Source organism: Mercenaria mercenaria, unplaced genomic scaffold (assembly GCF_021730395.1).
Source record: "Mercenaria mercenaria strain notata unplaced genomic scaffold, MADL_Memer_1 contig_4619, whole genome shotgun sequence".
NCBI lineage: Eukaryota > Metazoa > Mollusca > Bivalvia > Venerida > Veneridae > Mercenaria > Mercenaria mercenaria.
The window spans coordinates 1-12,483 of record NW_026462863.1 but is presented as its reverse complement, the minus strand read 5'-3'; the positions used below and the strand labels follow the sequence as shown (position 1 = coordinate 12,483).

At 34.6% G+C, this 12,483-nt stretch overlaps 1 protein-coding gene across 1 annotated transcript; it reads left to right on the top strand.

Annotated features, from left to right (window-relative positions):
- Window positions 1-8,206: 8,206 nt before the first annotated feature.
- On the top strand, window positions 8,207-12,479 carry LOC128554001 (alpha-galactosidase A-like; the record flags this gene model as incomplete). Its single annotated transcript, XM_053535202.1, has 6 exons — window positions 8,207-8,367; window positions 8,703-8,869; window positions 9,326-9,500; window positions 10,982-11,156; window positions 12,059-12,153; window positions 12,423-12,479. Coding segments are annotated over exons 2-6 (654 nt in total), but the record flags the coding sequence as incomplete, so codon positions are not given.
- Window positions 12,480-12,483: the final 4 nt, after the last annotated feature.

Genomic DNA, 12,483 nt, shown 5'->3' with positions numbered 1-12,483 from the left:
TAAAGGGCAATAACTCTGAATTTACAAAAAGAAATCCGTACAAAATTGTCTGTGCACAACCACATTATAGTGCTCTAAATTCTGTTAAAGTTTCATAGTTCTAGGTCAAATATATCAAAAGTTATGATGCAGAAATTGGCATATCTATAGATCTATAGTACCCTATATAGTTAACACTAGAAACTTCTAAGGGCCATAACCCTGGTGTTACTTGGGCAATCTGTCTGAAACTTGATGGGCCCCATAACCTCATAGTGGTGAACATATATATGAAGTTTGTTTGAAAAAAAATCTAAAATAAGGAATGAATTTTTTTTTTGGGGGGGGGGTGGGGGGCGGGGGGGTCAGGGGATGGGGGGGGAGGTGTGTGATCAAGGTAAGGGGGCGACCAGGTGTGGGTACACAACTTCACATGTTTACAATAAATGTTCATGGAAAAGAATGAAAGAAATTTAATGAAATTCTACAAAATGGTAAGTTTGTTATGTACAAATATGTGGATTTTTATACAATTAAAGGGCAATAACTCTTAATTTACAAATAAATCCAAATGAAATTGTGTGTACACAACCACATTATGGTGATCTAAATTCTGTTTAAGTTTCATAGTTCTAGGTCAAATATATCAAAAGTTATGATGCAGAAATTGCCATATTTATAGTACCCTATATAGTTAACACTAGAAACTTCTAAGGGCCATAACTCTGGTGTTACTTGGGCAATCTGACTGAAACTTGACGGGCCGCAAGAACTCATTGTGGTGAACATGTATATGAAGTTTTAAATAAATATTCCCAACCATTTCCTAGACATGGCTCCGGACGGACGGACGGACGGAAAGACGGACGGAAGGACGGACGGACGGACAACGCCAAAACTATATCCCTCCGACTTTCGTCGGGGGATAAAAATAATAGTTATTACAACAATATCATCAAATTCGTTATGCTATATGTACAACTCCCAGACCAATATTTCCATTAAATCCATGATGACATTTAATTCTGCAGCTTGATTTTCCAAGGACTTTCGGATATTCCCCAGTGGTTAACGTTTTTCGAGTTGTTTTTAATCTGACCTTCAGCGTTTGTAAACAAAGCAAGCTTCCGGTTATTCAACGAACAGACGGCATTGACCGAAAAGTTTTAAATATGCTTACTTAACTATTGTCTGTTGACCGCGGATTATGCATTTTTTAACAAAATATTTTAAATATAGTTTTTGTTTTCAAAAACAAAATGGCGTCGTGTTGATTCCACGGATCTAATCACCAATATTCGATATTAATGTGCCTGAGTGTCCATGGTAATTTAGCGAATACATCATATAACACGGTAGCCTAAATAAATCCTAATATCATCATGAAGTATTGGTCTTATGATGTAATAAACAGAAAATTCGTTGATCTTCACCAATTAGCATAAAATAAAAAGAAAATTTGTTTGTTTGCAGTGTGATATCGAAATATATCTTCACCGATAAGGGAGACAATTCTGATATTTTTACGAAGGCAGACCCTTCGTGAAAATATACAATTTTCTCCCTTATCGGTGAAGATATATTTCAATATCACACTGCAAACAAACAAATATCCTCTATGTAACAGTTAATAGCGAGACAATTCTGGCTAAGATGTCTTTTTCTTAATTTTCAGAAACAGATAGTCTTTTGATCTTTTGAGATGTACCTTTAAAGGTTTCTTAAAAAGTTAAAAATGATTGACGATATAAAGACACCGAATTTTGTTTAAGGTGGGTCGAAACCTTATTCATCAAATATGACATTCCTTCCGATTTTGATGAAACTTGGTCCAACTATAGCGCTATAGTTCCTTTTTTTGTTTTTCAGTCGTCTTGGCAACAATAAATAATATGTGATGACGTCACGAACGTCGCAACGTAGGGCGCCAAAATGCCCAAAATCCGCCGTAATAGATCTTATAAAATATCTAATCAAGATTTAAAATAAGCGAAACTTCACAATATGATACTTTATCTAATTCACACATGGACTAGTGTGTTTTTAAGTGGTATTGCACCACATTACGACGGACATTTATAATTTTATTGAGCAACCCATTTCCTTCTGATATAAAATTTTGACCAAAAAATCGGCAAATATACGCAAAAATGACATCTTTAAAAAACTACAAGCCCATTAAAAGTCTGATTTTCAGCACAAGCGATCAATTTGAAAATGAAATGTCAAATAAAAAAGGGAACTTTACGTTTTCAGTTTTTCACAATATTGTGTTGAAGACAAACTGTCCTTCCGATTTTTGGACGTAAAACGCAACGTTTTATCGACGTTGCTTATTGTTTGCATCGTTGCGCGTTATATCTTTGGTCCATTTCAACTGTATTCATGAGCCAACAACTTTGATAAATTAATATGCCTCAGTCTTTCTAATATTGACGCACTACGAGCTATCTGGGTTTCACGCAAGGACATTTTCCTTCCTTTTTAACTACAAGTCACTACTTAACTGACCGCGATACACGGAACGTAATTTTGACATCACCGATCTAACAAATATGAGCTTTCCTTTTATTTATGTTCATTTAATTTTTTTTTTTGTCTCGTTCCCGCTGAATTTGCAGTCAGCGTCCATAATCCCGCCCTTCATTCGCACGTGTATTCTGTCTGGCACGTTGCGCGTATGAGTATCTTAGTAATGGCTGTTTCGCATACGCACCAAAAACTGAACCGGAGAAAAAGAAATAGAATGTAGCTAAATGACACCGAGGCAGGCCGAAACGAAAACATGCGTGAATTGAGTATTTTTTTCTTGCATGTAAATCACTTTTTCCTAATATTAGTCGAATTTTACATGCTGCACGACTATTTAAAACAGGCGTACAGATTCATCGTGCAATTCCACACAAAATCATATGTTGATAAATCAATGCTACCGATTTCATTATCCAATGCCGACGGAATTGTTATATCGTCATCATCCATATTAAGGACATATCTGCCTCAGGTATTTTGATATAATTGTGAAGCACTAGCCGATTCGGAAATCTTTTTTCCACAGCAAAATGTGTAAATCTCTAAGAAAACCAACAGTATAATATTCCCAGCGATCATTCTCGTCTACAATTATGTGAAGTCACTAATGTTGCATACAATTATATTTAATACAGAGTTACGCAATATTTTCTCTTCTAATACGTGGCTTAACATGTATTTGAACTATATTTTTCAGTTAAATCGCTTATGCATCACTGAAAAGTTAAACTGTAAAAAATCGCGAACATCAGTTTCTTTAAAATACCTGCATGCTTATCTGATTTGCAATATGAACTTATCTTCTGTTAGTTTCCAGTCATATTTTGCTCCCCCCCCCCCCCCCCACCCAGATTAATGTAAATAATAGACAGACCTATCATAAATAAGTGCATTTTTGCAGTTAGAAGTATTGTACTGGTAAATAGACTCAATATTTTTAAGCAAAACTCCGTTTGATATTTTACGTCAGTCGCTTATGGCATTTATTTGATGTGCAAATAAAAATGCAATGAAATGCTTGCAGAGGCTATAGTGCGTTTTCCCAAGTCGTCTACTTGTTTTCTATTTGATACGTATATGGCTTTTAAGTTACAATATTTTATATCCTTAGGACAGTCAGCACATATTTATGCAATCTCGCCAGGCATATGTTTTTGACAACACAGAAAATGACGTCACTCGACCTTCAGCTATATCCGGAAGTAAAGAAAATGAAAGTAGAAATGCTAAACTTTAAAACGAAAGCCGTATTTTGATTCGTAGATATTCAGGGGTCACACGCGGGGGTCACTCCGTCTAAATGTATGCGCGTGAACTCTTCTTTTTGGCTTGGAGTATGTATTGTTTTTGGTTTTTTGGTACCCAAGTGTGTGTTAGTATGATACGAAAAGCCGGGAAGCTGCCGCAAACCGAGATCAATATGTTACGAATTCAGTGATTGGTTGCAGGAACAAGTGACCTTTGACGTAAGCTGCGCAATGCGGAAATATTGGAAGTTTTCCGATTGCAGTTGCTCTTTTGTGTGTTTGTTATTAAAATGGCGGTGTACAGCAATATGAATATAACTATAAAACGTAAGTCTGTATGATAAACTGACAACTTCTCAATTTTGACGTTTACATCATTCATGATTGAGTTTACATTTATCCATTGTAGTAATTGTTAAAAAGATTTAACGGGCAATTGTGAAATTTGTTAGAGAACACCCCACTGAAAGGATGTAACCTGCCAAAAGGTGTCTCAAAGGACATTTTGCCGCCAATTTTTGACAGGACTATTTTATGGTTGGTTCGATTATTGTTGTAGGGGTGTTATTAAAACAAGTTAAGGAAGTAGCTCTGCAAGGTATATTAATTAAGCCATTTTTTTCACAATACCACCGTATTTTGTATATCAGTGTTTATATTTCTGTGTTCGTATTGTAATTACTGGTGAATGCCACGGCATATCTGGGTTGTTTTTCGTACGTGCACCCTTTTGTTACCTACTAACTATTGCCATCTTTTACAATAGATAAATAAACAAATATGATTACCATCTTCAACACACGATTGTTTACCATAGAATAGAAAATTTAAATAAAACAGTTGAAACTAGCTAACAGTTAAGTCGTCTTTTTCTGCCCCCACACTTATAAATATTGCATTAGTGCCCTCCGTCCGTACATACGTAATGAAAATCTTGTGTGTAGCACTGTCCACACATTGGTAACCACATTTCCTTCCACAAAAGTAAAAAATTTAAAAACCTTTAAAACCATAAGGCTTAGAGTTTTGTGTATTCTTATTATGCCCCCTATCAAAGATGAGGGGGTATATTGCTTTGCACATGTCAGTAGGACAGTCGGACGGTTCATATACCATAACTTTTCAGCCTGGTAACTATAGAACCATTATCCCATAGTCTTCAAACTTCATAGGATAATTGGTCTCATTGAATAGAGAACCCCTATTGTTTTTGCGGTCACTGGGTCGAAGTTACAGGGACCTAGTAAAGGAAAAATGGTTTCCTCCCAATAACTAGAACGCTTTGCGCTAGAGTCTTAAAATTTTATATGGAGGTTGGGCACCAGTAGTTCAAAACCCAAAACGCCAAGAATTGTTCAATACCTTTGCCTATAAAGTTAAGACTGGCGTTCCCATGGGAACAGCAGTAGAAAATCGCAATCATGTTTTGCATAGAATCTTATGAAATGACCCCTACCCCCACTTGTCCAGTTATGTAGAGACTATGCCAAAACCAGCCAAGCCTTTCCTTTTTAAAAGGAAACTTTATTTTTTTTTTTTTTTTTTTTTTTTTTTTTTTTTTGCTATTGGAGAGTCAATTTTCAGCATTTTCTAACGAATTGAAATTACCTGGGCTTTAGTACGGCATGTCATTTTTTCATCTACAGAAAGATATTTGAGCTCGGGATAAGCACAAATCCTACAGGGGTCCGTAACGGACCAAGGGTACATTGATAATTTTGGAACTTCATCAAATCGCTCAAAAGGTCGTTTTTGATGTTGTCTGAAAGTGTCAGTATATGCCTCGGATGTAAGATATAACCGTATTTGAGAGCTGCAGACCTAGACATTTCCGAAATATTTTCAAAATAAATTTCGTGTAATAAATGTTGATTCTACGGAAGCATGATAGGGCCATCAGACGCTAATACGTTTTATTACGTTATCGCTGCGAAAAGGATATATAAGAATATATACAGATGTTCTTCCTTACATGAATTTTTACCTACGATACATTGTTCAACCGAAATCAGAAGAGAAGGTAAGAAACTATAAACAACATGGACTGAAATACTTATTACAATATTTAATGTTCTATATGTAAGGGAAGTAATAAATGACGTGTTCTGAAAGTTATTTCTATTCGCCAGATCTAAATGGAATCACGAAACGACAAAATTCTTCTATGTAATATTAAATATATGTTGTCAATCACGCCAGAGTCAAACATTAGCGAAATGATGTTACACAATCTACTGAATACTGGTCTCAAATGCTTGACTACTTTTAGGCATATATATCCTTATCTTTTTAGACATTAGAGATTTATTTACGTATAAACCGCATGTTGTATGAATAAAGGGTCAATACTTGGACTGCTGTGTTTTAACCATTTTCTTTAATGCAGTTCGAAGCACGTCGACTCAATATGGTGGACATACGTGCCAAGTTATTTTAAAATCCCTAGTTGCAGAACGGTCACTAAGCCTTGTCTCGAATATTTGCCTGTCAACTATAAACATTGTCCTTGAACTCACGCCGCCAGTTCTGGTGATGAGGAGAATATTTGAACCAAGTATCATAGAAATCCTACATGTATAGTTATAGAGATACGAACTGGAGACCAAATCTTTGACCTGCAGCCGCGAGCCTTACATTGAGTTGACTGTCCTGCAACATGAATTCTGCTCGTTGCCTTCATGAGGTGAAGATTCAAATTCAGTTTTGAGAAAATTCTTCAAGGTGTTTAGGAGCGGACATGAAATATTTAGGAATTTGACCCTTAACCGTGACCGTAACCTTGAGCCGATACGACAGGGACATGCTGTCTGCACGTTTTCTCAGTAAATATCCATCTTTAAAGAAGAAAACATGTTTTGCCTGTGACAATCTATTAGTCTGAAATGGAACTCGTATTCTTGGCACTCACAACAGGGACTTCGGTCCCTATTATAGTGATACAACAATGACATTGGTCCCTTTTATAGTAATACATATTTGACATAAACTTAGATGACAATTTCAAGTTTTTATCATGGACGGGTTCCGAGTTGGGGTTCAGACCTTCGACCCTCAGACCGCAAGTCCACTCGGCAAAGCCGTGCTGTGATAACTGGCATACCTTTTAACATCATTGTGTGATCTTGACATTGACCCTAGACATGCGAAGCACATCACCTCCATATGCTTGAATATTTGTGCCAAGTTTAAATCTCCTCATTTACAAGTTATATCCAATACCCGAAATCCTAACACACGGGCATGTAACACACACACAGTGAGCATAAACTAGAATAAAATGTTTGGCACTTACAGGGATCAAACATGCATCGCTGTTATGTCAAACAACTATCATATTTTCTCAAAATAACGTGCTATCATATCCAGTGATCATACTATCGATCTTACATACTATTTTGTCAAACGACCATTCTATTTTCTCAAAGTAACATGATATCATGTCCAGTGTGCATACTATCTTGTCAGAGTGATGTACAGTTTTTAATAAGATATTACGTCACTCTGACAAGACAGTATCTTACTTTGAGAAAATAAGATGGTCGTTTAACAAAATAGTACGTCACTCTGACATGATAGTATGTTTACTGGATATAATAGCATGTTATTTGAGAAATTAGGATAGTTGTTTAAAAAAAAATAGTACATCACTCTTACAAGATAGTATATACATTAGACATGATAACATTTTACTTTGAGAAAATAATAGTACGTCACTCTGACAAGATAGTATGTTACATGGTCGTTTAACAAAATACGGTGTAGTAAGTCACTTTGACAAGACAGTATATACACTGGACATGATAACATGTTACTTGAGAAAGTAGGATGGTCATTCGGTAAAATAGTCCGTCAGCCTAAGAAGATAGGATGTTTCTTTAAGGAAATAGAATGATCGTTTAACAAAATATTATGTCACTCTGACAGAATAGTATGTTCACTGGACATGATAGCATGTTACTTTGAGAAAACAGGAGGGTTGTTTAACAAAATAGTACATCACTCTAACACTCTAACAAGAAAGTATGTTACTTTGAGATGATAGGATGGTCGTTTAACAAAATAGTACGTCACTCTGACAAGATAGTATATACACTGGCCATGAGAGCATAGGATGGTCTTTAAACAAAATAGTCTGTCAATCTGACAAGATATTATGTACACAGGACATGATAGCATATTCCTTTGAGAAAATAGGATGGTCGTTTAATAAAATAGTACGTCACTCTGACAAAAAAAGTACATACGTTAGACATGATTGCGTTGCAAGTCAACATGTTAACACCAAAGTAATTAACAAGACATAAAAGAAGATACTACTCTAAATAAAGAAGATACGTCAGACAGCTCTGGCGGCGTTCCATATTAAGCAGCTGGAAGGTAGCTAATGACTAAAATCGTTTGAGTTATATTAATTATCTACTTGATCACATTATTTTGGTTAATTTACATTTTACAACTTCATTGTAAAATAATGCATACTTTATGAGCCCGTCCAAACTTGCTACTGGGATAGAAAATAAACACACTGATAAGTGACTTTATTAAAGATTACACAAATCTATCAGTCATGTGAGGAGACAACTGTTCTGATAAAACGGAGTTCAGACAGGTAAGTGGTATATTTATTAATTAGTTATTTACTGTAAAAATTAAGTATGCTTGCACGTTTTAATAACCCTTTTGTTACAATATTACAAATTATTCAAGCATAATATTATTTTAATTTACAGTTGCAATTATTATAGCTCTTGGTGAAAAAAAATATCTTAAAAAGAAAAACAATTCAAGAAATACAAGATCACAGTTATGTATCGTTTCAGCTATAACTTGCATTCACAATAATACATTCAGTATTTGAATTTCACGTGTATCATGATGCGTGAAGTGTTTGTAATACTTCCTCAAAAGGTATACATGTACATATATACAATGTTCTATTTATAGCTCAAATCTTTAACAATGATTGTGAGAGTTTTACTGTTTGCCTCATTGTGTGTAATGAGTCGAGGGCTTGACAATGGTTTGGCTCTGACACCACCCATGGGTTGGGTGTCATGGGAACGATACAGATGTAACATTGACTGTGAAAATGATCCAGACAACTGTATCAGGTATGAATTGTCTCAAATTAATATTTTAAGGGAAATAACTGCTAACTTATTTTCACTGTGCTTCCAGAAGTTATCTCTCTTCTATCATATAAGCGGGTAAGAACTAATTTAAATGTCTGTAACTTATGACGAGTAGACTGATTCTATAATTCCTTATTCTCTATTTAGAGAATACTTTGTGAAAGCATTTGTACTCCTGAAAGTATCTTGAAGTAAAAATTGAAAGTCCTAAAATTCATAGTGTTGATGCAAAAACATTTAGAACCCGTTGAATAGTGACAGTCTCTGTGTTTTGCTGTCCTCTTTTATACTGCGTTTTGTTAATAATTAATCTCTGTTACGTTTATATTGATGGATAATTTAATACTGGATATATTCGAATAGTTTTTGCTTCTGTTCAAAGATTCCAGTGATTCTTCTTAAACTGTTTCTTTTATTTTTCTTTACATCTATAAGTGAACAATTGTACATGACAATGGCGGACTTGCTGGTGTCTGAAGGATACAAAGACAAAGGTTATGAATACGTGAATATAGATGATTGTTGGATGGAAAAACAACGGGATGCTAATGGCTCTTTGGTGGCTGATAGACAAAGATTTCCTCACGGAATAAAATGGCTTGCTGATTATGTAAGTGTTATTTAAAGGAGGGCATTCGCTTTCTGCGTATCAGTTTTACCAGCAGACCAACAACGCATTACGTCCCTATTAGCTTTGAATCTATAAATAATTTTAATGATATCAGTGAATTTGAAGTCAATTATTTTAGTGGACAAGATGTTTTTATTCATGATTAGTAACAGAAATCGTTTTGTCAACTATTATTACACTCGTGTCTCGTATATGGAATACATAGTACAATTATATAATATAATTCCTATATTGACCTATAATGTTAGTATTTTATACATACATTAAATAAACCAGTGTGTACAAATATGTCATGTTAAATAGCTTTTGTTTAATGCTAACTGTACAAGTTATATTAAAAAAAAAAATGCGACTGTTGATATGGGCAGATACACCCCTGATTTTTTTCCCACATTTAAATTGACGAAGCATATATCTACATATCTATAACTCATTTATCAAAAATGCAAATGTAATGTTTCACTTTTGACAGATTCGTGATAATGCATAAACATAACCATAGCGACAGCGCATTTATAAGTAAAAGTTATGACATGACATATACCTAACCATTTTAATAGTTCTTTATTTAGACTGTCGTCGCAGTAAGACTGTCACTACAGCAGAAAATATCATCATGTTGGTACCTACTGTACATATTATACATTTATAGAAGTTGTATACTTACCTGTAATAATTAGTTTTTCCTGAAATTGGGTCGGTTATCCGAAACAATCAGTGCAACGTAACGCGTGTTGTCCATTTACACATTCGTCAATACACATCGTGTGACAATCAATTTCAGGTTTCTTTATTTGGTAACCAAAATTACCATGTAATGTACTAATCCGTACACGTGGAATGTGATTGGTTGATACTAGTGGGTGTCAATTGCGGTTATCCTTATTTGGCATTGATTACTACAATGAAAACTTACTACGAATTTTGCAACTAGCCACATTTGTTACGAATGGATAAGTTTCATATTTGTGAAACGTTAATATTGTACTGGTATTTAGTGGATGACTGGCCAACTTTCTAAGCATATTTATTGTAAAAATAGATATTATACAGATCAGTAGAATCTATATTTAACTTGCGTATATATTTCTGCATGAAGAATAGATAGCTGGACTACATCATGTAACATTATGTATTTATACAAGACCACCCTCATAACATTTATATGTCAGACATTATTATTATGTAGATATCATATGCTTTGATCTTTCAATGTTTAATTCAATGTTTAATTTATTACTTATTGTTTGTATATTTCATGTACGACGAGAAACTGTGTACAGTTTAAGTCAAATAAAACATTCTTCTTCTTCTTCTATATTAGCCCCATGTTTGCTCATTTAGTTCGTCATACTTTCATTTTATAGCTTGCATTAACGTTCAAATATTGCATTGCAAGTATATAATCATATGTCCGTTAGTGAACTCTGTATAATGTTTAAATACTTTTTTACCTTTAGGTACATTCAAAAGGGTTAAAACTTGGTATCTATGAAGACTTTGGAACATTCACTTGCGGCGGTTACCCTGGTAGCAAGTTTTACCTCCAAGAAGACGCCGAAACGTTTGCCTCATGGGGAGTAGATATGTTAAAACTGGACGGATGTTACTCAGGCATTGACGATATGGAATACGGTAAGTGTAAAAAATAAGTTTGCCTCATTGGAATTAGATATGGTAAAATAGATGGCTGTTACTCATACATTAACGATATGGAATACGGTAAGTGTGAAAGATAAGTTTGCCACATTGGAAATAGATATGGTAAAAGAGATGGCTGTTACTCATACATTGTAGATATGGAATACGGTAAGTGTAAAAGAAAAGTTGGCCTCATAGGAAATAGGTATAGTAAAATAGATGACTGTTACTCATACATTGAAGATATGGATACGGTTACGGTTTAAAGTAAAGGATAAGTTTGCCTCATGGGGAATAGATATGGCAAAATAGATGGATGTTACTCATACATTGAAGATATGGAATACGGTTATGCTAGTATAATACTAGTATTTATTATATACCTGTATTATATACCTACATAAATGCTGTCAGAAAAAAACAGCGTGTATTTCACAAGTAAATATGAACAGGCAGAAAAATGTCCGTATTTTACCTTTTGTATTGTATGTTGCCGGACTACTTTCAGTTAATTTGCATGACCTCACACAGTTCTATAAATATCGCACTCTAAAACCTCTAACATCGATAAACATTTAAATTTAGTTCAGTAACAAAACAACAAACACAAAGGTGGATGTATATAATAAAAAGGTCATTACAACACCGTAGCTAGATCTGGGATTTTGTTTTTGGCACTCGTGGATTTTACAAGGACGGGTAACACTCACACCGTGCCCGGCGCTTGCGTGCCTCGTGAGATCAGCTGGGCCCAGTTGTTCGAATTTTAATCGGCTGTTAAACTAACCGCCTGTTAAATTTTGATTCAAAATATTAAGCATGACTATCTTGATACAGCTTATAGGCTTTATACTTAAAAAAATAGAAACTAAATTATCTTCCTTTGTCTGCTACAGGTTATCCAGCCATGTCATTTTTCTTGAACCAGACTGGACGACCAATGTTGTATTCCTGCAGCTGGCCTGCATACGTTGTCTTCTATGGAAAAATTGTAATTCACTTTCTATTTCGTTATCTGTTTCTATTAAAGAATTTCAGTCATGTCGTCTAAAATTTGATATTTTACAACAGTAGATTATTAGTGATCTTGAAGTTAATAAGGGTGTTTCAATTTCATATTTGAGAGGCAGCTTTCAAACGCCGTTCGTTTGTTTCTTCTAAAAATGTCTAAAACGTCTTGGGAAGTTGGCTTGCAAGTTTAAAAAATTTTACTCGTTGAGATATTTTTTCTTACAGATAGCATTTTTATCTAATTTTCAGCCAGATTATAAGAAAATTGCCAGTTACTGTAACATATGGCGAAACTACGCTGATATACAAG